Source organism: Mustela nigripes, chromosome 2 (genome assembly GCF_022355385.1).
Source record: "Mustela nigripes isolate SB6536 chromosome 2, MUSNIG.SB6536, whole genome shotgun sequence".
Taxonomy (NCBI): domain Eukaryota; kingdom Metazoa; phylum Chordata; class Mammalia; order Carnivora; family Mustelidae; genus Mustela; species Mustela nigripes.
In genome coordinates this window covers 112747462-112771999 of record NC_081558.1, presented here as the reverse complement: position 1 = coordinate 112771999, position 24538 = coordinate 112747462, and the positions used below count along the sequence as shown (strand labels likewise).

At 57.1% G+C, this 24538-nt stretch overlaps 2 protein-coding genes across 6 annotated transcripts; one reads left to right on the top strand and one right to left on the bottom strand.

Moving 5' to 3' along the window:
* The first annotated feature begins 162 nt into the window (after positions 1-162).
* On the top strand, positions 163-9095 carry FAM131A (family with sequence similarity 131 member A). 5 transcript variants are annotated; one of them, XM_059391394.1, is made up of 6 exons: positions 163-462; positions 1651-1711; positions 4997-5090; positions 5560-5742; positions 5906-6022; positions 7348-9095. In XM_059391394.1, exons 3-6 carry the CDS (start codon positions 5021-5023, stop codon positions 7821-7823), a joined length of 846 nt encoding a protein of 281 aa, XP_059247377.1. In that variant the 5' UTR covers positions 163-462; positions 1651-1711; positions 4997-5020; the 3' UTR covers positions 7824-9095. The 5 variants fall into 5 exon arrangements, with proteins under 5 accessions (XP_059247377.1, XP_059247374.1, XP_059247376.1 ...); XM_059391391.1 differs by lacking the exon at positions 1651-1711 and adding an exon at positions 2702-2844 and having other exon boundaries at positions 167-462; XM_059391390.1 differs by lacking the exons at positions 163-462; positions 1651-1711 and adding exons at positions 1953-2059; positions 2702-2844.
* Positions 9017-23009, bottom strand: CLCN2 (chloride voltage-gated channel 2). Its single transcript, XM_059391389.1, has 24 exons — positions 22766-23009; positions 20413-20569; positions 20129-20260; positions 19642-19770; positions 19422-19555; positions 19239-19316; positions 19071-19149; positions 18847-18972; positions 18657-18741; positions 18461-18562; positions 17309-17393; positions 17014-17169; positions 16558-16627; positions 16219-16329; positions 15779-15992; positions 15345-15478; positions 14919-15091; positions 14683-14797; positions 14404-14477; positions 14124-14183; positions 13934-13972; positions 13654-13758; positions 9759-9845; positions 9017-9627 (listed from the first exon to the last, which is right to left on the bottom strand). Exons 1-24 carry the CDS (start codon positions 22835-22837, stop codon positions 9433-9435), a joined length of 2712 nt encoding a protein of 903 aa, XP_059247372.1. The 5' UTR covers positions 22838-23009; the 3' UTR covers positions 9017-9432.
* Between the last annotated feature and the right edge of the window lie 1529 nt (positions 23010-24538).

Below are 24538 nucleotides of genomic sequence, written 5' to 3'. Positions count from 1 at the left end.
CCTTTATGGCTTCAAGGTCTCATCTGTAAAAAAGAGTGGGCTGGATGCAAGGAGTCTGACCATCCCCACGCGGCGAGCCTGGCATCCGGGGCCCAGTGAGTTCCCGCCCACCCTTTTCCCTCAGGGTTGCTCCGCATTCGGGCCTGGGATGTGAGGACGAGGTGTTTCCGGACTCGGCCCTAGGCCGCCCCTGCGTGGCTGTGACGTATTTCGCCCCGCCTGCCTTGGGTGGTGACGCGAATGGCCACGCCCCCGCGCTGACGTCATCGGCCCGGTTCCCTCTCCGGGGAGCGACGGCGGACGCGCGGCTCCCACCCCCTCCCCTCTCACGGGTTCTCCCCTCCCCGGTGGCGGCCGCGGCCCGACCCTGTGGTAGGCGATGGCCCGGGCCCCGAGCGCGGGCTAGCGTGCCTGGGTGCCCGGCCATGGGCTGTATCGGCTCTCGGAGTCCGGCGGGTCAGGGTAAGAGGTGGAGGCCGGGCACGGGTTGGGGAATTGGGCTGCGGCTGCCGGGTGCGCGGGCCGCGGATGGGTGGGGGCCTTGAGGAGGGGGCCGGTGTCGGGAGAGGGAGGAGCCTGCACCCGGGAGGCGGGCCAGACAAGAGGAAGGAGAGGGCAGGAGCGGAGAGGGGGCCAAATCCACTCGGCTTCGCTGCCACGGCCTGTCTGCTTCTGGGCTTTGCAGGCTAGACTCGTGGGCTTTCCACCTGGATTTCCACCGCTGAGGGGGGCAGGAGGCGCACAGCCTTGGGAGGGGCAAGGTGTCCATGGCGACTGGCCTTCCACACCCACACACTCGTCGCCCCCAAGGCCCACACCTCTCCTTTACTCTGCCCTGGGAGTGGCTCTGGTGGGAACCTGCCTCTCCTAGTTGTGTCCCAACCCCCCTTAAGGGGGCAGTCTGCAAAGCCCGTCAAGCACCCCACTATGGAGGTTTTGGCTAAAAACTTATCTCCTCCCTTTAGAGTCAGATGGCTGATGGAGGAGACTGAGGCCCCATTTGGGGCACCTGTGAGCGCCTGATCACCTTAACTGTTTTAGTTCCCTTCCCCCACTCCCCAACAAAAACAAATCCTCATACTTTGTGGTGAGAAAGAGGAGCTGAGAGAGAGGCCATTAGGGCTGCTTACAACTGCTGATCCCTGCTGCTTGGGTCTTGGTTCCCATTGATGGTGGTGCACTCTGGGGCCTGGCCTCAGTCCTTTGCAGCTGAGGTCTACCAGCCTACTTTTCTTAAGTGTCATGTATTTCTCCAAGCCTGAGGCCAGGTGGGGAGTTGTGAGGTTGAGGGCTGGGTTTATAATGGGTCCTGGGCTTCCAGGGCAGGTGGTCGGTCATACAGGCCTTAGTGTGGTTGGTACTTGAGATTCTTTGGAGCTAAGTCTCTGGCTGAGATTTGTGCTTTCCTTGGGTTCCCATGAGGAATTATGGGATTTGTAGTCCTAAATTAACCTCATGACTTTCGAAGTTGAGAAGCTGCAGGCTGCTCTGATCCTTCTGGCCCTCCTAAGGCTTGAAGTTCAGGAAGTCATTCCCTCCTGTAGTCAGGAGAGTTTTGCTGACCTCAGAAATGGCTTTGAGAGCCCTGATTAGGTACCAGCTGGGGGCCAGGGATGGCCTGTAACCTTGTATCTTCCTTCTGGTTGGTAGCATTTCTGGGGACCACCAGCTGGCTGAGGCTCAGGGACAGAGACGGCTGCTCCAGCTAAAGGTCAGTTGTGATGTACATTGCCTGTTGGCACCGTCTAGGGGATGGGCCTCAGCTTCCTGAGCTCCAGAGAGCTCTGCTGGGCCCTTTGTACTCCCACCTCCTCAAAGCCAAGAGGAAGGAGTGTTCTCCTTATGTGACTAGGCACAGGTTCCAAGTGGGGAGGGGACTGGCTCAGCATCCGGAGCCAAAATAAGAATAGAACTGGGAGCTGAGCCTGGAGCGGTTCTGGGCTTTTGGTTCTCTGCATCAACACAGCCAGCATGCCTATGATTTCTGTGCTGGGCAAAATGTTTCTGTGGCAGCGTGAAGGGCCTGGAGGACGATGGACTTGTCAGACAAGTCGCAGAGGTGAGACCAGCGACTGTAGATGTGATCTGGGAGGTGAGGGGAAGCTGAGGGATAGGGTCCTCAGGTGGCAAAAGGAAAATTACTCTGGCTTAGATATTGGGAACCAGGATGAAACAGGAACAACCAGGCTGGGGCCAGATAGGGCATCAGGAAAAAAGCTTTAGGGGACTGGGGTGAAAGAAAAAATCATGGGTTTTTCAGAAGAGAAAAGAACTGCGTACCAGCTGATGCTGGCGAGAGGAAAGAACCAAGAGAAGGCAGGCACCAAGCCTGTAAAGGGTCCAAGGCGGTGGTGGGGAGGAGGATGGCGATGGTGGTGGAAGAACGCAGTGTGCTTTCCAAGAGGAATGGATAGGCCAAGAAACCCAAGACTGAGAATTTATGAAGTTTAGGTTTCATCCCTAGGGTTCTGATGGCAAAATATGTCCAGAGGAGGAAGGGGGCCCACTGGCTGCCACAAAGTGGCCCCAAGGGCCTGAAGGTCAGGAAGGGGTTTTCAGAATTGTGGAGAGCACCAGGTGGTTGCTGATATTCCGGGAGGTGGGGGATGGGTGAGGAGAAATGATATGGCAGCACCGGATGAAAATGGGGATTTTGGCAGAAGTGGGAGCCCAGGTGAACAGCCTTTCCCCCACCCCTCAGTGGCCTCGGACCCCGCTTGGGCTGTGGAGTGGATCGAACTTCCTCGGGGCCTCTCTCTATCTTCCTTGGGATCTGCTCGGACCCTCCGAGGCTGGAGCCGGTCCTCCCGCCCTTCCTCCGTGGACAGCCAGGACTTGCCAGAGGTGCTGGGCCCCTGGTATTGGTAGGGGGAAGGGGGGCCGCATTCACATGAAGGGGATCTGTATCCCCCACCCCCGCCTCGCCAGCCTGCTTCTGGCTCCCTTTTCCTGCGAGCGGAGGCGCTATCCGGCCGGCGGGGCCCCAAGGCCGCCCCCGCGCCGGTCTGCTCTGCTCGGCGCGGTGCCAGCGGGCAGGCTTTGCTCCCGCCTTGGGCGCTGACGTCAGCGCATCCCAGGCCGTATCCTGGGAGACCCTGTTGCATGGTGATGGGTTGCCAGGGAGACACACACCTTTTCTCTGGGCCTGGGCCGCAGCTGCGCCGCACGGATGGCAGTGGCTGGGGGCAGTGAGGGGAGGGAGGGAGAACAAGCCAGGAAACACCCAGCAGGTGCTCCTCCCCCCCGGGCCTGGCCGGAAGCTAACGGCGCCACCCTGGGGCCCCTGTAAGCCAGGTACTGAGGTGGGGGTTGGGGGGAGAGCAGAGGGTGGGGCTGAGGTCAAGGGAGCAGGTGGAGCCCCTCTTGTGAGGGGTGGGAAGCTGATCAGGAGAGCTAGGCAATTCCGGGGAGGGCACATGTGCCTCTGACTTCATTCATTCATTGAGGGAAACATTTGCGGGGCTTGCCAAAGAACACTGAACCAAGTTGGGGTGGAGGTAGGAAGCCAGGTGAATCAGAGTCAGGCCCTGCCATCCCAAGATCCCTCAGGAGAGATGCAAGGGCAGTGCTGGGGTGGGGGTGGGGGCTACTGAAGAAGAGACAGAGAAAGCTGGACTGAAAACCTAACAAGAGGTGACACTTGAGTCAGGCCTTAGATGGTAGGGAGCATTTTGTCAGACAGGGATGGCGTTCTTAGCCCAGGGGAGAATTGGGTTCCTTTGCCTGGGAGGCAAGAGGGCTGTTTGCTAACAGGGAAGGTGGAAGTGGGCTTGTCCTGGGCAGAGCAGCTAGGTGGCAGATTCCAAGGCTTGGAAGGGGGCAGGAGGTTCAGAGTGGGCTCCTTCAGTGCCTGACTGTGAAGCTAGCACTTCACTGGGCAGTGGAGGAGCCCAGAAAAGATTTTAAATAAGGACATGTGACCAGTTGCACTCCGGGGAAGATTATTTGTTTACATTTATACTTTGCCTCATTCACTCAGCCTACGTATTTAGGAAGGTTACTCTGTACCAGGCCCTGTGCTAAACACCGGGGTCACCAAAAGAGACCAGATTCCTCCAAGAGCTAGAGACCAGTGAGGGGCACCAGTGACCAATAAGGAAACACACGAAGTAGACCAAGATTACACACACAGGGTATGTTCATAGAGGATGGTGACTTGTTACAGAGGGAGGATGGACAACTGATACAGTAGCCAGGAAGACCCTGCTTGAGGCTATGATGTTTCAGCCGAGACCCAAAAGATGAGAAAGAGCCAGCCAGCCCCAGGGGGAGGGAGGGGAACACTTACACAACATTCTAGGCTGAGAAAATCGCATGAATTGAGGGAGCTTGGGGGGCCACAGCTGTGCTAATCTGGACATGGGGTATTGAGGGCTTGAGGGAGGGAGGGAGGGCAGTGAGAGTAGAAAGGATGAGCAAGCTTAGGGGAGAGTTGTTGGTACATCTGACGTTTGGAGTCAGGCTGAAGGGGCCAATGGTTGGGTGATACAACGTCAGGAAGCAGGACCAGATGTGGGAAAAGGTACTGGGTTTGGTTTTGGTCATGCTGAGTCTGTGGCTGTAGAAACAGAAGACTGAGATGTCTGAAGACTGAGAGGAGGAGAGGGGCAAAAAGGAGAGAACCCGAGGAAGTCCTTGATGGTGTAGCTTTCTCCCTTCCCCCTTTTTTTTCTTATCAAAGGCCCCACTCCATGGTTCTTGACTTTCCAACCTGCCTCCTTCCTCTGGGAGCTGGGAAGATGGGGCTGGGGGTGGCAGCTGCAGTTCTGCTCCTTCAGGTCAGCCCGAATCTCTGCTGCTCCTTGAGAGAACATGGCTTGCTGGCCCTGGCTTCTTATTGTCCCTCTTACATATCCCAGAAGCCACTGGCACATATGTGCTGCCCTGGCATCTCTTCCCAGCTCCTGTATCCCCATGACATCTTGGGTGGGCTGTGGGCATGGAGGGGGATGCCGTGGTTGCTGGAGCACTGACCCTCTGCTGCTGTCAACCCAAGGTGAATGTTGGAGACACAGTCGCGATGCTGCCCAAGTCCCGGAGAGCCCTAACCATCCAGGAGATTGCTGCGCTGGCCAGATCCTCCCTGCATGGTACGCACCCTTCTCCCATACCTCTGGCCAGTTTGTCCTTCCTGCTTCCCTCCACCCCCCTTTTTAAAAAGATTTTTATTATTTATTTGACAGAGACACAGCGAGAGAGGGAACACAAGCAGGGGGAATGGGAGAGGGAGAAGCAGGATTCCTGCCGAGCAGGAAGCCCAAAGCGGGGCTTGATCCCAGGACCCTGGGATCATGACCTGAGCCAAAGGCAGACAGACCTTTGACTGAGCCACCCAAGCGCCCCTGTCCTTCCTGCTTCCTTTTGCACATACCCTTCAGGATACAGCTCACTGTATCCTGTGAGCTCTAGCTGGGATCTCCCTCTTCCTCCCCTTCTCAGATGCCGCTCAGCTCCCTCTGCCGATCCAAAGGCACATGTGGACCCTAACTGCCACCACCCTTCCATATCCCTCCATGGCCTGTGCCCTCAGCAGGCTTCCTCCTCCTGCCCCACCCGCAGGTATTTCTCAGGTGGTGAAGGACCACGTGACCAAGCCCACCGCCATGGCGCAGGGCCGAGTGGCTCACCTCATTGAGTGGAAGGGCTGGAGCAAGCCAAGCGACTCCCCTGCTGCCCTGGAATCAGCCTTTTCCTCCTATTCAGACCTCAGCGAGGGCGAACAAGAGGCTCGCTTTGCGGCAGGTGGGGACAGGGGTCAGCCACATGTTTGTCATTGGGATGCTCTTCCCACAGCCCCATCTCTTCTCTCTCCTGTCTCCAACCTGAGCCCTGGTCTTAGTTCTTCAGCTAATTAATCCTGCTAATGAACCTTCTCTGCTGATAAATTCTTTGGCCTCCCTGACAGGCGTGGCTGAGCAGTTTGCCATTGCAGAAGCCAAGCTCCGGGCATGGTCTTCAGTGGACGGCGAGGACTCCACCGATGAATCCTATGATGAAGACTTTGCTGGAGGAACTGACTCAGGTGAGGGATAGGCAAGCAAGGCCAGTACTCCCAGCTGGTGGGACGGGGGCACTGCCTGAGAGGCCTTGTGATTCAGAGCTCAGTCTTCTGAAGGGGAGGGTGGGGCAGACCCTGTCCAGGCAGTCGTTGACCTTCCAGGGGCAAGAGAGCTAGTCATGCTCATGGGTGGGCAGTCAGCAACTGCAAACCAAGTAGTTCCTTTTGCACACATGCTGAACCTTCTCTGCCCATCTGTGCTGTTGGGCCTCGTGGTCCAGAGACCTCCCTGACACCTTCTGGGCGACTACATCTCTTGGGGCGGGGGTGGGGGGGAGTCTGCTGTGCCTTCCCTTTTCGTTTCGGGGGAGCCCTCTGGCAGCTGTGGCAGCACAGATGGACCGGCAATGTAGCACCTCCCAGGGCCTCGGCCCCAGGCAAACAGGAAGGCATGCTGGGCCCGGACTGCCCACAGGGCTCTGCTGGCTCAGGCTCAGCCTCCTTGAATTCCATCTGAGACCTGTCTCTGGGCTGTTCTCTGGGCCTGTGCTTGCAAAGGGGACCCTGCAGGGCTGTGCAGCTGTGCACGGCCCTCCTTTCATCTTCCAGTTCCTGGACCACATGGCTGACTTCTTCTGTAGCTTCTGGGCTCATGCCTCACGACACCGCCCCCATCCCTGTATGTCTTTGCCTTTGAAGACTGCCTCCGCCAGCCCCCACCCATCCAGCTAATTAACAGATTCTCCAGGGCCAATCCAGGAGAGCAGATTGGCAATACATTAGACCTCTGCTGTGGTCCAGAGGTGACTGATTTGGGTGCCTGAGGCCAAGACGGAGCCTTGAACCACAAATGTTCTTGTTTGATTGAGTTCCAGGCCTGCTTTGACCCCTGGTATAATGATAATAACTTAACATTTATCCAAGGCCACTGCTACCCCACATAGAACCTTTGTGCAGATTCGAAAAAAGCACCTGTTTCTCTGGCAGGCACAGCCCCATGTTAGGCCTCGCTGCTGGGTGAGCAGAGTGTGGGCTGAACTCCAGTCCGCCACTCACTGCCTCGGACAGGTTTCCCTTGTGCGGGGAAACCAGCAGCACCACCTTGTGTGGTATCTGTGCATTTATCGCCCTCTTACTGTATACTATGTTCTTTTATATTGGATTCCCAAATTTATTATTAAGGAAACATAGGCACTGAGAGTTTAAGTGACTTGCCCAAATCTACCCAGCTCCTACCCTTTGCCCCCAAAACTAGTGGTGCCGAGGCTGGAGCAGGGAGAATGTGACTTCCAGGTGGGCCGACTGAAACAGGGCAAGTAGGGCTATCTTCTTTTCTCTCCCCCCTGCAGAGATGGCCGGACAGCTGCCTCTGGGGCCCCATCTCCAGGACCTCTTCACTGGCCACCGATTCTCCAGGCCTGTGCGCCAGGGCTCTGTGGAGCCTGAGAGCGACTGCTCGCAGACCGTGTCCCCAGAGACCCTGTGCTCCAGTCTGTGCAGCCTGGAGGATGGGTTGCTGGGCTCCCCAGCCCGCCTGGCCTCCCAGCTGCTGGGCGACGAGCTGCTCCTCGCCAAACTGCCCCCCAGCCGGGAAAGTGCCTTCCGTAGCCTGGGCCCATTGGAGGCCCAGGACTCACTCTACAACTCGCCCCTCATGGAGTCCTGCCTTTCCCCCGCCGAGGAGGAGCCAGCCCCCTGCAAGGACTGCCAGCCTCTCTGCCCGCCGCCGGTGGGCAGCTGGGAACGGCAGCGGCAAGCCTCTGATGTAGCTTCTTCTGGGGTGGTGTCCTTAGACGAGGATGAGGCCGAGCCGGAGGAACAGTGACCCAGATCATGCCTGGTGGTGGCATGTGGCTCCCGGCCACCGCTGGGGGCAGAGCCTCTGTGCCCAAGTGCGGGCGAGAGGCTTCTGGCAGAGCTCCAAAGCCTAGAGGGCTCCTGGGAGCGCTCACTCCTCCGTTGTGTGTTTTGCATGAAAGTGTTTGGAGAGGAGGCAGGGGCAGGTTGGGGGCGCATGTCCTGCCCCCACTCCTGGGGTTTGCCGGGGGTTGCCCGGGGCCCCTGGGGCATGGCTACAGCTGTGGCAGACAGTGATGTTCATGTTCTTAAATCAAAAACGCCACATACACATTTCCTCCTTGGATGATGTGAACCCCTAAGGGGGTGGCTGTGACTGGGCCTTGTGGGGTGGAACAGGAGGGAGCCCGGCGCCCCCGCCCCCTTCCCCACGCCTCTCTCTTCTCTGCTTCTCTCCACCTCTTAAGTCCATGTGCAGTGCTCGATAGAATCCCCCTACCCCAGGGTGGGCTGGCTCTTACCCTCCTGGAGCCTAGGCTTGAGCCGCCCCCCAAGGGCCCCTTGCCCAGCTGGGCTCGTGCTGTGCTTCGCCTCTCCATCATCTCTAAATCTTCTTCTTTTTCCTAAAAAAAGAGGGGTTTTGGTCTGTTCTTTCAGTCGGGGTGTTCTCTGGGAGGCACTGGATTGATGAAAGCATCTACTCTCCACCCTTTTCCTGGCCCCTTGTAGGATGTGTGGGCAGGGTCCCAGCGGCTCCCACCCTATCTGGCTGCCCCATACCCCAGGTTCTCCTTAGAGCCAAGCTGGGAGGAGGAGTGGGTGGCCCTGGTTGCTGGGGAGCCGTGAGTGACGGCCATGTTCTTCCAGAGAGGACCACAAGGGGGCCATGCGGGTGGCTGGGCAGCTGTCTGCTGACGCCTGAGCCTGGCAGGAACTGTGCCAACAAGTGACAGTCATATGGGAGTGTCTCTCCTTGGGGAAGGAGGAGGGTAGTGCCTTTCTTGGCTGAATCCAAGGCCAAACTACAGTACCAAGGGCCTCTGCCCCAGCTAGGGTTTGATAACCGAGCAGTGGCAGCTCTGTGGGTCAGGTATTCCATAGACACTGAGCTCTGGAGCTGGGTGGCTGTGGGGGCTGTGGGTGGCTGAAGAATTCGGAGCCTTGTAGGCTTTGGCAGGTGAGACGGCCCAAGGTAAGAACAAGAGCTGATGGGCACAGGCATTCTATACATAAGTGGCTCATTAGGTGTTTATTTTGTTCTATTTAAGAATTTGTTTTATTAAATTAATATAAAAATCTTTGTAAATCTCTATATACATCTGGTCATTGGAGGAGGTTCCAGTAAAAACCCATCTTAGTTCTACCCTTTTCCCCCTCCAAGGGGGAGCAGGGGTCCAGTGCCTCCACCCCTACCCTGTCGGGTGGATGCTGGTCTTCCTGCCCATGGAACATTTGCTGCAGGTGGGCACTCAGAGTCCGGGGAGGACCAACTGGGAGGAGCTTGGGACCCCCCAGGCCTGGAAGGGGGGCTAGGGCTCCAGCCCTTAGTGTAACCACCTCCTTTCCCACGGCAGAAGGAACAGGAGAGCTTCAGGATCAGCACGGCCACTGCCATCTCAGGCTGCCCATCTAAGGGTTCACTGGCACTTATCATCACTGTCAGAAGGGCTCCCCTCCCGGGGGAGGCCATGATGGGAGTGGGGCCCCCAGAGTGCATGCACCTCCGTGGTCTCTGTGTCACTGCTGCTGGTGGCGCTGTCACGGAAGCTGGCAAGGGGCGGCCGCACTTTGACGCCCTGTGCTGTGACGGAGCCCTCAATTGCCTTCCGGAGCTGGAAGGGGGAGAGGGTCAGATGTGCAAACTCCAAGCTCTGTGCTCAGACTCCACCCCTTGGTGGGCTGGACGCAAGCGTGCATGCCTTTTCCGAAGCAGAAATGGTTTAGTGGCCACTGATCATCTCACCTCCTTTAAAGTGACAATCCCAATGAGTCTGCCGATACTGGTGACATAAGCGTGGTCCACTCCCAGTAGTGAGAAGATGGTGTGAGTCTGTGGGGTCGGGAGAAAACACACTGGACATCACATGCAAGGGTACGGTTTTAAATCACTGGCCAGAGCAGCCCAGGACAAGATGGGGCTGGGGGAAGGAGGGGCACCCTAGATGGTCGGGGGAAGGGAGAACCACCAGAGGGAAAAGAATGAGAATGTTTCCACAGCCAAGCCTCAGAAACATGATAATGGTTATCTTTACGTTCCTTATGTTGATGAAGAAACAGAGGAAGGATTCTTCGTCCCAGGTTAGAATAAAGGAGGATGATGGAGGAGAGAACTGTTCAAATATGACACCTAATGATTGGCCAGGCACTGCGCTAGGTCTTTCTGAAATCAGCAACTAATTTCAGTCCTGTTCTGAGATGTAAGGATGCTACCCATCCTGTGGGAGAGGCAGCACGAGCTCAGTGCTGAAGTGACTTCACAGCTCCAGAAGGAGCTTTCCCTCATGCTGCCAAAGGAGGAAGTGTGACATCAGTTCTGCGCAGGTGTCCAGTCACAGAGTATCCCTGCCCTTTAAGGCCATCAGCCCTAAGCTCTGTGCCTCTCACCCCGACTTTAGTGGCTGATGCATGCTTCCTATTTGCCTCCAGCTGGCTGGCTGTTGGAAGTGGCCCCTCTCCCTGGCTCTGACCGACTGTCGTGGGCGGAAGCACTCCATGTCTCACCTATAGTTTGGCTCTCCCAGGGCTGAGTAGCATCCCAGGTACTGTTCAGACGGAGCCTGAAGTCCGGGGAAGTGACAGCCATCCACAGCCTCCCATGTTTTTCTTGGTTTGGGCTCTCCCCCCAACTTTCACATGTAATCCCCAACGGCTCAGAAATTATCAACCAGTTCCCCTTGTGTCCTAAGTAGATTTTCTTGGGCCAGATGTCTTGAACACCACTCTCCTGATACAGCACTTCCTGGAATTTGGGGCCTATCACTTATTACTGTGTTTTGAGTGTACTTGTAAGCTTCTTGGCTTAGTGTCTGAATCCAAATGGGCATTAATAACCCAGCTTTCGAGTACCAGTTACTCAGAACTCATTATAACTGTCTGAAAGCTTTAAAAATATTTTCTTAAAACAGTTACTAAATTTTTTTTTTAGTAACGGACTTCCAGAACTTAACTCTCCAGCTAAGGCATGACAGTACCTACAACAGAAGTTAGAAGTTCAGTGTTAGAACAGCTTCTCTGTGCTCTTTTAATACCTTTATCATAACTGTCCTGTGGTTATTAGCAAATTCTTCCTCATATCTAACTTGAATTCTACGTGCTGCATGTTTCCTTTAATTTCCTCCTCTGACTTCAAAGGGAAATATACCATTATGAGATTTCTTGTCTTAATAATCCCTAACTTTATCTTCTTATGGTTTAATTATCCCTCTATCTTCTCTCAAGTGTCCTATTAGATCATTCCCCTGGATTTTTCTTTTTTTCCACGGTCCTAGTGAGAATGAGCTTCGGGGAGGCTGTCTGTCTTTTAGGTTTGCAAACCACTGGTCCCGGGCAGTCACCAAGCACTGCTGATTTGCTTTCAGAACATCTTGGCCATTCTCTCTGATGCCCTCACCATCCTTACCACAACATCCTCGTGAGTTCTGTTTTTGGTCTCCCTTCCCTCTAACTTGGCTCTGCCATCCTCTGAGCTTTCTCAAACTTGAATTAGCTCCTACTATGGCCAGCACTGTTCTAAATATCCTGTATCAAGTCCTTCCTCCAAAGAAAAACCTTTGACAGAGTACTGATCCCCCTCCTACTGACAAGGAAAGTGAAGCCCAGAGAGGCTAAGAAATTCACCGAGGCTACACAGCCAGCTTACACATTGTCAACTGAGGATTTGGGTAAAAGCCTGGCAGTAGCTTTGGCAACCTTGCCTCCCCCACTGCTTGCCTGCCTGCAGGTGGCCTCAGAATGAAAGTGGCATCGTGCTGGTAGGGTTGGTCTACTCTAGTCTCCCTGCTTCCTAGTTTCCAATGAATTCTCTCTCCTCCTGAATGTTCTTCTCCTGAACTTGATTAGGCTACTACTGATTGATTCCTCAGGCCTGCAAGGACATTTTGAATTCTAATCTTTTATGTTCTTATCGCGTCCAGTTCTTTGTACTTTTGTTAGTCGGTTCCTCAAAGGCTTCTTCTCTTCCTCTGATTTTTAAGTTTGTAACAAACACCTACTTTGTTCTTTTTCACTTAAATTTAATTAGAGACCAGGAAGCCCATTGGAGGGCCTGCACATCTCGCGCTTGGGAACAGTGAACTGACGGGGAGGGACAACAACGTAGCCTTCTGAAAGAATCCTGGGACTGAGGCCAGGAAATCTGGGCTCTGGGACTCATTCTGCTGTACTGACTCAGGCAAGGGACCTCCTCACTGCCTTAGTCTCCCCGGGTATTAATTAAAGTGGTTAAGTCCCCAGGCTTTTGGGTCAGGCCACCTTGGGTTCCAGTCCGATTGTGCTGCTTACTAGCTGTGTGACATTGGGCAACTTGCTCAACTTCTCTGCATCTCAATGTCCTCATCTATAAAAACTGGAATATCACAATATCTATTTCACAGTCTTGTTATGAGGATTAAATTAAACATGAAAAACTTAGCAAGTGCCTGACACATAGCAGACACGAAAAAAAATGGCAACATTATTATCACCATCATCATCATGGGATATTTGAGGACTCAGCAGGATGACAGAAAAACTTTAGAGGTTTTAGGAAGAAAGGCTTTAAATAAAAACTCAGTGTATTCTCAGGCCTATGGATTTTCTTGCAGTTGTACTGTAGTTTCCCAGTTACTCTGAGATCTTTACCCAAAAGCTTATACATTCCTTTATTGCCTTTTGCTTTTTTTTTTTTTTTTTTTAAATACCTTTTGCTTTTCTGTTTCTTTGTGCCCTGTGCTTTCTGGTCCAGCCCCTGCTTGTCTGAGATAGGCTGGCTCTTAGGCACAGTTTGTACCTCGGCTAGCTGCCGGGGCTGCAGATCTTGGGAGCCTTCCTCCGCTGCCTGTCGGCAACCCCCATGTCTTGGAGGCGTGCACGGTTTAAATCTGTCAACAATGGAGCTAAAATACTTGGGTTTTTACCCCAGCACCCTCCTGGGTTTGCCCGCATTCCCTTAGAAGCCTGCAGGTGCCTGCTGATGCAGTGGCTCCATGCTGGGGAGCCCCTACCCTCCAGTATCGGCCTCTCCCTCCACCAACCTGTCTGCACTCAAGTTTTCTCCCCACTTCTGCAGGCTGTCTTGCCCTTCTCCTGAGCTAGCTTCCTGGTTCTCTACCAGTTTTCCTTTGGCCTACATTAAGTCAGACTTTCTGGGGTCTGACATTCCAAGCCCCCCACTAGGCGTTTCTCATCTTTGTTTATCTCTTCTCTGCAGTGTCTCCACCCCTACTTGGATGTTTGTTAGCTTGTTTATTGGATTTTCTTGTCCTGCTTGTTTCTCACCCATTTTTTTCAGCGTGGGTGTATCAGCCTTATTGGGTGCTGGCAGTCTCCCGCCTGGCTCTGACCCTAGCCTGGCCTTCTGGCTTCCACCCAGCTCAAACCCTGTCTTTGTTGCCGGTTTGGTCCAGAGTTCCCTGGGGGCAAGGCTGACCAGAGGAAAAATGATGCCTGGCTCCCCAGTAGGCAGGAAGAGGCTAAGGGGCCCTGGCTCCCAGCCTCCCATCTTTTGAGGCAGTGTGTCTGAAAAACATCTCAGCAAAGAGCCTACCCTCTGCTGTCCTGTTTTCCCCCACTGGCCTGTGTCCAAAGCTGCGGGAGGAACTAGATCCCCTCCAACCCATGCTCCTGAGAGCCCAGGCCAGCCCCCGGGCCCTGGCCCCTACCTTGTGCAAAGAGGTCCGTTCTACCAGCTGGAATGGGGCAGGGTCAATTTTGCAGTCACTGAAGTTGACAGGTTCATCCAGCTGCTGTTCCTCCCATTCCAGAATCTGAGAGTATGAGACCAAGAGGATTAGGGCAAAGGTGCCAATATCTGCTCTCACCTCCCTGAAAGCAGGCCTGCCCCTTTTCCCATCCCATGGTCCCTCCCATGGGGACAGCGGCAATGATGATGACTACATACTCCCAGGCAGAATGAGGGTCCAGAGTCCAGTCACACCTTACCTCCTCAGGGCTCATCTCTCCTTCCAGGTCTGAGTCACTCTAGGAGAGAGGGAGGGAGGTTGGCAGCTAGTAGCTGGGGGGAGGTGGAGGAAGGTGTAACCCCCCACCCCAGCTTGGAGAGGCTGACGCCCTAGACCCCAGCCCTCCCTGGCTAGTGCTCCTGAGCTGCAGGAAGGAAGAGAGTGCTTACCGCCAGGGAGATTCGGACCCGCTTCAGCTTGCGCTTGTCACCTGATTCCGACTTCTCCAACTTTGTTAGAGCCAGAGAGAAGAGGAGTTGATGTTACAGGGAGGGAGGTGAGGGTAAGCGGCAGAGCTGAGAGGAAGGGCACGCAGCAGGGACAGAGCTGACGTCTGGGAGGGCAGAAGGGCAGGGAGAATGGAGGCAGGCTTTGCAGGGTAAATGGAGAGGTAGTCTCAGTGTCAGAGAGAGCTGGAAAGAAAGAGACAGAGAGACTCCAACCACTCACCTCTGAAGCAGCCTCGGGGGGTGGACTGCCACAGAAGAGGCTCCTGAGAGCGATGCCTGCCTGCTCCATGTTCCCTGTGTTCCCAAACACAAGGTGGGGGGGTGGGGGTTGGGGGTGGCAATGTCATCTCTGAGGGAGAGGACCAGCAGGAGGTGAGGAGGGCAAGAGGAGGGTGTCCAGGTTCTACCCCAGGCCTGTCTGGACAGCCTCTCACCTGGGCTGTGATCAAGTAAAATCTCAGGGGTGGGTTCTGGCTCTGCTGGTGGGAGGCAGGCTCACCTGTGGGACTCTCCCCAAGGTTCACGGTGTTGCTGGGCCCCCTCTTGAGAGCAGGTTTCAGGGGCTTGTGAGTGTCTCCCCGGGCTGCAGGGAAACCTGAGTCCTCTGTGTTCACCTACAAGGGCAAGGAAGGGGCTGGTGAAGGCTATGGCCCCAGATTGCCTCTATGTCGCCCTCCCAATCAGTCTACATGGCATTTAGGAAGTTTGTGCGCCTGTGGCTCTTTTCCTCCTCACCTGGAAGCGGACAGAGGCCTCAGGGCTGGGGGGACTTTCCTGATCAGGAGGTGGAGAGGTCTGGGCAGCCTGACGCTCTTGCGCATACTGCCGCCGGCGAGCTGGGCTCAGCTGGGCCGCCAGCAAAGCCACCACCTGTGAGCGCTCAATGGAGCCCAGGAGGATCATGGACTCTGGACAGAGCAGGAGCGAGGAGGACTCAGTAGCTGGGCGGGAGGTCCTCCTACCCAACCCCCTGGCCTTCTTTCACACCCCGAGTGTGGCCCTGGACACAGGCCACATACCAGAGGGAACTTCTGGATGGCCAATGCTGGCCTGATCCCTTTGGAACCAAGGACACTGGTTCTGAGCTTCCTGAGCTCTCCCTCTTCCTGAGTGGCAACCCCGGGAGATGCCACTAGCACTGGGGTCCCCTCCTGCTCTCACCAGGGGACTCTACGAGGGCCAACATGCGGCCCTTGGTCCTGTGCAGAGCCAGCCGAAGGTCTCGGAAGGTGCAGCTGAGGGCCACATAGGGAACGTCCCGTACCATGATGTCCTCCACTCGCATCCGGTATTGTCTGAGGGCAGACGGGAGGCACTGGGTATGTGCTCATGATGGGTAGGGTGGCCCAGAGCACTACATCCAAGGGCCTTAAAGAAGACCCTAAAGCCTGCAGGGACAAGAGCTAAAAGGCAAGGAGTATGATCAAGTGGGGCCAGCCATGGCCTCCCCCACATTGTGGACGGGGCAGCTCTGGCCAGGAGGGAGCAGGGCAGCTGGTCTTCCAGCTTCGCTGGCTGAGGACCTGGCTGGAGATGGGTCTGAGGGGTCCTCCCAACCCTCACCCGCACCCCCCTTGTCGCTCAGCCCTCCATACTGGTGGCGGCCCCAGCCCAGCTCAGGCAGATAGGGCAGTTTCTTGATCCGGATGATGCTGTCATAGAGTGAGGGCTGTAGGCTCTGGGCAACAGCGTTGGCCAGGATGACGGCGATCATGACGGGTAGGATGTGGGCGATCTGGCCTGTGAGCTCGAACACGATCACAGCCGTGGACACTGTGTGTGTCACTGCTCCTGCCAGAGCGGCTGCCCCTGGAGAGAGGCACCCAGAGTCTCCTCAGGGTGCCCAGGCTCCCAGAGGACCCTCCCTGCCCAGAGATGGTCCTCTGGGAGCCTTCAGAGCCACCCAGTTACAGACCTGGAAACTGGCTTCTGCATCTGAGGGAAACCTGGTTTCTGCCAGCAGGGGGCACCAGAACCTCAGACACAGTGGCCAGGCCAGGGGTCTTCAAGACAGGTGGGGCTCCAGAGCACTCACCCACCACTGCATAGCCCCCAGGAACGATCCGGTAGGTGCTGCCATCAGTGTGAATCCCGTCTGGGAACCAGGCAGCCATGCTTTCGCCCACCAGACGTCCGAATGCTGCTCCTTCAGGGAGGGGGGTGGGAAGAGAAACAGGTAGTGGAGGGGGAGGGTGGGGGGCACTAGGAAGAAAGAGGGTCAGAAGGTGGGGAAGGGGCCAGTGGGTCACTCAGTACAGGGGACAGTCAGGGGGGTGGGGGCTGGGGCTGGACCAAAACCCACTCCCAGGCAGAGAGGGGACGGTTGGCGGGTGGGAAGGGTGCAGGCAAGGACAACAGGCAGCTGAGGACTCACCAATGACAAAGACTGGCATGAAGGCCCCGCAGGGCACTGGGATGGTAGTGGCCAGCGCAGACATCCAGAACTGTGGGCAGTTGGCCGTTCAAAGAGGCAGGAGTCCCCGCCAGGCCCCTGACAGCCCCCAGCTCCACCCTGAGGAGCCTACCTTGCTTATTATCCATCAGACACAAATTTCCAGCTCTCCCAGAATCCCCCAGAGGCGAAAGAAGGAGGAGGACTCCAGAACCAGATGGCTTAGGTTCAAATCTCACTCTGCCATCTCGCTCTGGGCCAATTACATAACCTCTTTGTGCCTGGACTTCCCATCTTTAGGACAGGGCTACTGACAGTTCCTTTCTCACAGTACTGTTGTGAGGTTTAAAAGGGATTACCATACGGGAAATACTTAGAACAGTGTCTGTCACCTGGCAAGCCCAGGTCAGCATTAGCGACATACGTAAGGAGTCCTACCTTCATGAGAATGAAGACGACCAAGGTGAGGAAGACATTGGCACGTGGCGGGCTCCAGGCCTGTGAGGTTCCTGGTGGCTCGAGGTCCTCCACCAAGCCCTGGCGGACCCATGTCCGGTTGTCAAACAGGGTGACCAGAGTTTCTTTCTGAGAGAGCTACAGGGGAATAGGCGTGCCTCAGGCCGGCGGATAGACAGCATGAATGGTCTCTGACCCACAGGAGAGCAAAGGCTGTTGGGTTTAGAAGGGATATACCCCAAGGCAAAGCCCAAGTCTCTGTTCTGCCTGGATTTACCTGTCCAGCCATGAACTGTCCAAAGCCAGGGGGGAAGGTCAGAGTGGAGATGAGCAGGGTCACCAGAGCCGGGAAGAGCAGGCGTCTAGAGACGTGGGTTTCATAGCATCAAACTCGGGCGGTGTACCTACTACAGACTAGTGACAGTGGTGCCCTCACACACCTCAGGGATCACGTCACAGTGGAGTGCTGGCCCTCACACTGAAGCAAGCACACAGTTGTGAGAGACGGTCCCCTTTACTGTTCCTGGTGTGATGGCCCCAAGGGAGAGGGCCGTCTGGGTTCTTATCAACCCAAATGTCTCTCTGTCAGCTTGTAACTCCTCAGGTAGGCAGCAGAAAGGCCAATCCCCGCCCCAGCCCTCTCTGGGACACCTCTGAGCTGTGACTCCTCCCCTGTTCTCGGGAGCCCCAGCTGAAGGGTGCAGGGTGCATCGTGTGAGTGTGGAGAAGTTTCTGCCTCTGTCTCTCTTTCTGTGGTGACTTAGAGTGAAGGTGAGTGTTGGAGAGAGCTGGGGTCACTCATGAAGTTGACCAAAGGTACCAGAGGGAGCAAGTTCAGTGGGCTGCCCTTTCTCTGAAGGACATCAGACCCAAGAGAAGTCACGTCTCAGGCCTCCCCACTCCTGATCCTCAAGGTCACAAATGAGAGAACTGCACTCTGAAGATTAAAAAAAAACTCACCTACCTCCATGCTTCCACATCAGGAATTAAGACTCAAACTCTCTCCAGGAGCACTGCCATCTGGCCAGGCCAAAGCCAAGGGCCTAAGGAAGGCTTAGTCTTTTTTTTTTTTTTCTTAATATATACTTTAAAAAATTTTTATTTTTAAGTACTCTCTACACCCAATGTAAGGCTCAAACTTAAACCCTGAGATCAAGAGTGGTATGTTCTACTGATTGAGCCAGCCCAGCACCCCATGGAAGTCCTACTCTTTAATCTAAAATGCCTCGACGAAAAATCCAGAAGTGCCAATTTTGAAGTAACCTATTAAAAGCCAGAATGTTCAATCATCCTGGAAAATACTATTGGCTGCTGTTCTCAACCAAGTGCTATCTCACCGGCACCTTTAACTGCTATCTGCCATCTCACGGGTCTCTGGCCAACCCCCCACCCCCAACCCAGAGAGGCCTAAAGCCCAGATCCAACTTACTTCTTCATGAGGAAGCGGTTGATGGTTTTCTGCTTCCGCATCACCTGCACAATCTTCCTGTTCAGGTAGACGAAGAGCGCTCCCCCAAAGCCACTGGCAATACTGGAGAGGGGAGAAGCACCAGAGTAAAGGGGGGGAGGTCTTCCCTCTTTCAGCTCCTCGTCCCCGATGCACCCTGGTTCCCTGAGCTCCTCACCCAATGACCGCAAAGGCTGGCAGCTCCTGGAGGTCGAAGGGGAAGTCAAGCCGGAACCGGGTTTTGAAGAGAGCCGTAATGGTCTCTGAAAGGAAAGCAGAGGCGCGGAGGGAGGCAGGTTTAGTGTGTGGGCCCCTCTGGAGCCACCTCAGGGGCTCCCCTCAACCCCCAGTGACCCCCCCCCCCCCACCTTCATCACGGTTCCAGACTGCCAAGACCCGGAAGATGAAGGCACTGAAGGTGGCAGCGAAGAAGCCTCGCCAGTAGTTCCGCACTGCGAAGAAGGTGGACGTGACCTCGATGCTGAACAGGACGCCTGCATGGGTGGGGGGACAAGGCACAGTGCCGCCTGAGGCCTGGGCCCAAGGAGGGAAGGCCAAGGGCAGGGCTGGGGGGGTTCGCCTCACTGCCTACCTCCAATAGGTGCCGCAAAGCAGCAGCCTACGCCCACGGCACAGGCAGCGGCCAGCATCTCTGTGTTCCGGGATTCGTTCTGCCAAGAGCCGCGGTGGTGGGGATGGGTGTCAGCATGGCCCCCACAGCCCACGCTGCCCCTCTACCTTCTCCCAGGGTCTCCCTCACCTCATAGATGCCCCCGAAGAGGGAGAGGAACTTGCTGAGCAGGGCAGCACACATGCTGGCGATATGCACAAAAGGGCCCTGGGGGGTAGGAACAAGTGCTGAGTCGGTAAGGGACACACCCTGACCCTGGCCTGTTTTCTTCTCCCCCTGGGAGGGACTCCTTCAGGCCCAACCTGGGGTTACCTCTTTGCCAAGGGGCATTCCACTGCCCAGGGCACAGGTTAGCCCAATGACCTTGGCAACAAAAGTCTTCAGGGTGAGGTATTCCTTCAGCACCACACCCCGCAAGATGGTCTTCATCTCAGGGATGCCGGAGCCTGCACAGGTGATGTCCCGGGAGAGTCATTTGATGTGGCCGTTCCAGGACTTCTCCTCCCTGCCCTCCCCTTCTCTCCCACTGTACCAACAGCCTGAGGAGCCAGGATCTGTGTGAATCCAGCTGAGAAAGTGATGAGGACGATGGGGTAGGTGACCCAGGCCAGGTACTGGAGAAAGAGGCTGGTGTTCAAACCCCGGGACATCCACTGTTGAGCTGCGGGGGGAAGATGAGCTACTGGACCTCAGGGGTACACACCCAGTCCCCACCTAGCTGCTGCGACATACTGATATGGCAAGCTATCCCAGGGAACGCCGATCACAGAGAGCCTAGGCACAAGGGGTAGAGAGGGGGCCCTAGAGGGCATTCATGGAGACAAAGGTAAGCTGGTCAGCTGGGGAGGGGAGGGAAATTATGGCCTATGGGAGGGGCAGGGATGGTGCCTGAACAAGGGGCAATCAGGCTGGCTGGGGAAAGTGGTCAGGCACCAAGGAGCCAAACTACTTGGACAAGTGTGGCATGGAGGAAGCAGGTTGCTTCTTCCCATCTGCTGCCTGCCAGCCCTTGTCCTTACCCTGTAGACAGGCAGCGATGGCATAGTCCATGGCCCAGCTGACCAGAGCCATGAGGAGCCCCAGCAGGACCAGGAAGATCCAGTCTTCACCAACCCTGGACACCAGGAACTTATGGCAGCGTACGGAACAGACTGCGAGCAGGGCAGAGAAGAGTGGGCAGGCTAGCACCAAAGTGCTCCTACCTCTGCCCCACTCCCAACCTGCCACCTCCCAGTGGGTAGCTCTATGGAACCCACCCCCCTAGGCACAGCAGCGAGGTCTCCTGCCCCAACCCAGGTCTCACTGCGGCATCGGGCGCAACGGCTCTGTCCATATTCCAGAAGCTCTGGAGGAGCCCGAGAGGAAGGTGGACCCCTCCAGGTCTCGGGCCCTCCCAGGCGAATCCGAGCAGCTTCCTCTTTGGCAAAGGCCCCAAGGTCCTGAGTATACCGGCCATACATCTGAGCAATGGGGAAGATGGGGGCATCAGCAGATGTGGGCTGAATGGGGACCACTGCATCAATTCCCCTTCTCCCAGCCACCACACTATATGCCCCCTTGACTTGAGGTGTGGAAACAATGCACACTGTGGACTGTGGGGGCTGTGCTGGCCAGACTGATGGGGACAGCCAAGGTACAGGGCACAGTGCTGGGGGTGGCAGAATAATTGGTCCTCTTCTCCCAGGCCTGCCTGGGAGCACGGAGGAGGAGTGGGAGGGAAGTCCCCAGAGGAGGAAAAGATGGAAAAACCTAAGGCAGTCCAAAAGTGGGAGGAGGGAAGGTCAGAGAATAAGGGATGGTCAAGGACGGAAGGGTAACAACAATGAGGGCCTCAGGGAGCTGGGGGCAGCTGAGTTGGGCCTAGGAGCAGGCGGGGCCTCAATCCTTATCACGTTCCTGCTGGGCTTCTAGCCTGTGACCAACACCGCTGCACCCTTCCCACCCACCCTAATCCTCTTGTCCCCATTCTCCACCCCTACCCCCACCGCCTCCCAGCCCAGCTGGGAGTGGAAAGTCTCTGGGTGGGTGGAGAGTGTTGGGTGGCCTTAGCCCCCACTCTGGAGCTCCACTGGTGGGCTGGGGGGTGGCAGAAGCAGATGGCTGGGCTGTGACTGGGGATGCTGGGGTGCTGGGAGGGAGAGTCGCTGAGCCTCAGCTAGACCTGCCAAGCTGGGCGTGTGTTGGGGGGCGGGGAGGAGTAGATTCCGGCTGCCACCCGCAGAGCTTCGGGACACAAAGGGCTCCTGTTGGGGCTGGGGGTGGGGGGGGGGGGGGGCGAGGGAGGGAAAGATAGAGACACAGAGAGAGAGTGATAGAGAGGGAGGAGAGGGAAGCAGAGAGAGGAGAAAGGGAAAAGAGAGCCCAGAGGAAGAGGCAGAAAAGAGAAAAGAGGAGAGGAGAGGGGAAGGAGGAAAAGAGAGAAAGAGTACAAAGAGGCAGGACACAGTGCATGAGGGGGAGGTGATAGGGTATGAGAGAAAGACAAAGGGATTAGAAGGAGAAGGGGGAGAGGCTGGAGCAGAGTGTTGGGAGAGAGCCTGACCCTGAGGTTTCGTTCCAGAGATAGAGACCAGGCGGAGGAGGTAGAGATGGGGCTGGTGCAACAGACAGACACCATTTCAGAGGTCAGGGGCCTGGCTTCCTTGCCCAAAGCCCCATTCTCAGCCAGTGCAGACTGAAAGACACCTCCCCCACTAGCCAAGGCTGGCCCCTCTCCCCTTGCTCCACCCCTGCCCTTGCCACCTCTCCCTGTCATCCTGTTTCATCCAGTCTTTCTCATAACGGGCACCTCCCAGCCCCAGCTACAGCCCAGGACCTCTCCTCCTGGAGACATTCCCTCCCTGCCTCCTTCCTGGGCAAATTCCAACCCAAGCTGGTAAAAAGGAGCCACAGGGCCCATTCTCTTCCCTCGAGACTGGGTCCTCTGCCCTGTGACACAAGAAGGGGCAAAAGGCTTTGGAAACACTAAGTTACAAGGGTGACCATAATCAGCTCACAGCCCCAGGACCCCTGCTTCTGAGTCAGCATGGACAAAGGTCCCCATTCCCACACCCATTCCTGCTTGACACATCCTCCCTAAAGTTCCTGTACCCCGGGATGGCAGGTCACCTCTTCCCCCGGAGAATCCGGAGGGGTTCCTGCCAATGCTGGGTTGCCAGCCCCCACAGGGGTAAGGGCTGGGGCTGGGTTTGGGTCTGAACATCTTTCTACACACTCTTGTTTCTACTTTCAGCATAGTGCCAAGCACTTAGTGGGGACAGAGGGAGTGTCTCGGATGGTGGAAACGGGAGGGAAAAGAGAAAAAGTTCAAGGGTGAGTGGTGCTGGGAAGGGGGTAGTGGGGTGCTGAGACCTCAGCCCAGGTGGTGAGAGGGAGGAGCAAAGAAAACGCGTATGTTGGGGTGGTAAATGGAAGGATACCTGGGATAAGCACCTGATGTCCTTGTCCTCTGCAGTGGCCCCCGCCCCCCGCCCCCCACCTCGGTTGCATGCAGCTTTCCACCCTTTAGCCTTCCAGCCTCTCAGGCCCTCGAGCCTCAGTTTCCCCAGCTCAGAAGGCTAGGGCGGGGTTAGGGTAGGCCCCCGAGCCTCGCGCTTCCAAGGGTAACCCGGAGCAGCGGTCCCCGAGTGTGCTCCCCAGGGCTCGTCTCGGCTTACCAGGGTCTGCTCGTACTGCAGCGCCCGCGGCTCCATCCCTTCCGCCGCCGCCGCGGCCCCCGCGGCCGCCATCTCTGCCTACAGCCCTCTGGCCTCCCGCTGTGGCTCGGGCTCGGGCCCCGACTCCGATCCCAGCCCGCAGAGCCCCCGCCGGCAGCCGTCCCGTCCCTGCCGCCCCGGCGGCCGAGTGCAGAGTGCGGAGGGCCCCGGGCGGGCGCTGCTGGCTCAGCCTCCCGCTCGCGTCCCCTCCTCGGCGGGCGGGCCGAGGGCGGTGCCCTCCGCGCCACTCCGCCCGCCCGCCCATCCACGGGGGCTGGCCCAGCCGGGCGGGGGTCTGCGTTGGGGCCGCCTCCCGAACTGCCGGGAGGCGGAAGGGGGAGCTTGGAACGTTCTACCTGGTTCCCCCTCTGCGCCGAGGCCTGGGACTGAGAGGGGCGCGGGGGGCTAGAGTGGGGGCGGGGCCGCTGGCACGTGGAGGGGCCGAGCCCGGCCCGCGGTGCCGGGAGTCCCGGCTGGAGGGGCTGATGGGGCTGGAGACGCCGGGGCGGTAGGGCCTGGGGCCGGTGCTGCAGGGCCGTCTAAATCAGGCTCTGGGCTCTGTCTCTCAGACTGGAGCCCACTCTGGCTTCTCCGGAGGGGCCAGCGGCTCAGACGGGCCTGGCAAGGCCCCTCTGCTCTGTCGAGGGTGAGAAGCAAAGGTGGGGGGGGGACCCAAGGGGGGTTCGCTAGGCCTAGAAGCCGGGGCCGAGGAGGTGATGCTCGGAACGGAGACGCTCGGTCTCTCTCATTCTCCTCCCTCCTCCTCCTCCTCTTTTCCGCGGCTCCCTAGGAAGTCGCACCTGGAACAGCCCGGCCCGCGGGGTGTACCCGGGTGGAGGTGGGGAGGGAAAGTGAAGGGGTGAGGCTCGAGGGAAGAGATGTCTAGGTGCTGGCGAGGCCTCCTGGAAGGCGGGCGTGGGGGTACAGAGGTCGCTTTTTCCTGGCAGGGCCCAAGGAGAAACTCGAGTAGCTCCTGACGTCTCGCCACCGTGGGGGAACAGAGGCGAACAGCCTGCTGGGGCTCTGCGTTCTCTCTCAGGGTCCGGAGGAGGATAGAGCAGAGGGTGGGGTGAGCACAGGGTGGATGGGCAATGTAGGAGCTAGTGCTGGGGGAGAGGTCAGTGCACAGGAAACAGGGAGTGTGCTGGACGACGCAGGACCAGCATGAAGGGGGCATGTGGGAGGCAGAGGCAGTGCCAGAAAGGGGACAGTGTGAGAGGAGCCAGCACCCAAAAGGAAGGGGCAGTAGAAAGGAAGATCCAGTGTCTGTGGGAGAGGACAGTGCCTGCATGAAGGAGCCCATTGACCAGCGTCCAGAGGGAGAAGGCAGTGGTGCGGGAACAGGTAGTACCAAGCTGAAGGGGCAGTGCTCAGGAGGAGAGCAGTGCGATGGGGTTAATGCCGGGCTGAAGGGGCGGAGTGGAAGACAGTAGGGCCCAGGGGAAGAGGGCAGGTAGGGAGGGTACAGTACCAGGGGAGGGGACAAGTGTAGGCTTTCCTCTTCCCCATAGTGACATCATGGCAAATTCCCAAACTGGACGGACCCGGCTCGGGTGACATCCAGCAGGGCCAAGCCGGTCAAGTCCTGGCCGGGCGAGGCCTCAGTGCCAGCTGGGGGGTACTGGGCTCTGCGCCCTGCAGGGTCAGCGCGCTGGGGGCGGAGTTCTCTTCTGCCCGCCCCCGGCGCGGACTGTGCCCTCGCCGGGCACGCAGACCAGCAGGTTAAGGCTTGGG

Coding starts and splice junctions, on each gene's coding strand:
- CLCN2 (XM_059391389.1), bottom strand. CDS start 22,837: ATGGCGGCCGCGGGGGCCGCGGCGGCGGCGGAAGGGATGGAGCCGCGG. Junction 19,771..20,128: donor CATCGCTGCCTGTCTACAGG/GTAAGGACAAGG, acceptor TTCCCCCCGCAG/CTCAACAGTGGATGTCCCGG. Junction 9,846..13,653: donor AACGGACCTCTTTGCACAAG/GTAGGGGCCAGG, acceptor CCGACCCCACAG/ACTCACACCATCTTCTCACT.
- FAM131A (XM_059391390.1), top strand. CDS start 1,972: ATGCCTATGATTTCTGTGCTGGGCAAAATGTTTCTGTGGCAGCGTGAA. Junction 5,091..5,559: donor GGCCAGATCCTCCCTGCATG/GTACGCACCCTT, acceptor CCCCACCCGCAG/GTATTTCTCAGGTGGTGAAG. Junction 5,743..5,905: donor AGAGGCTCGCTTTGCGGCAG/GTGGGGACAGGG, acceptor CCTCCCTGACAG/GCGTGGCTGAGCAGTTTGCC.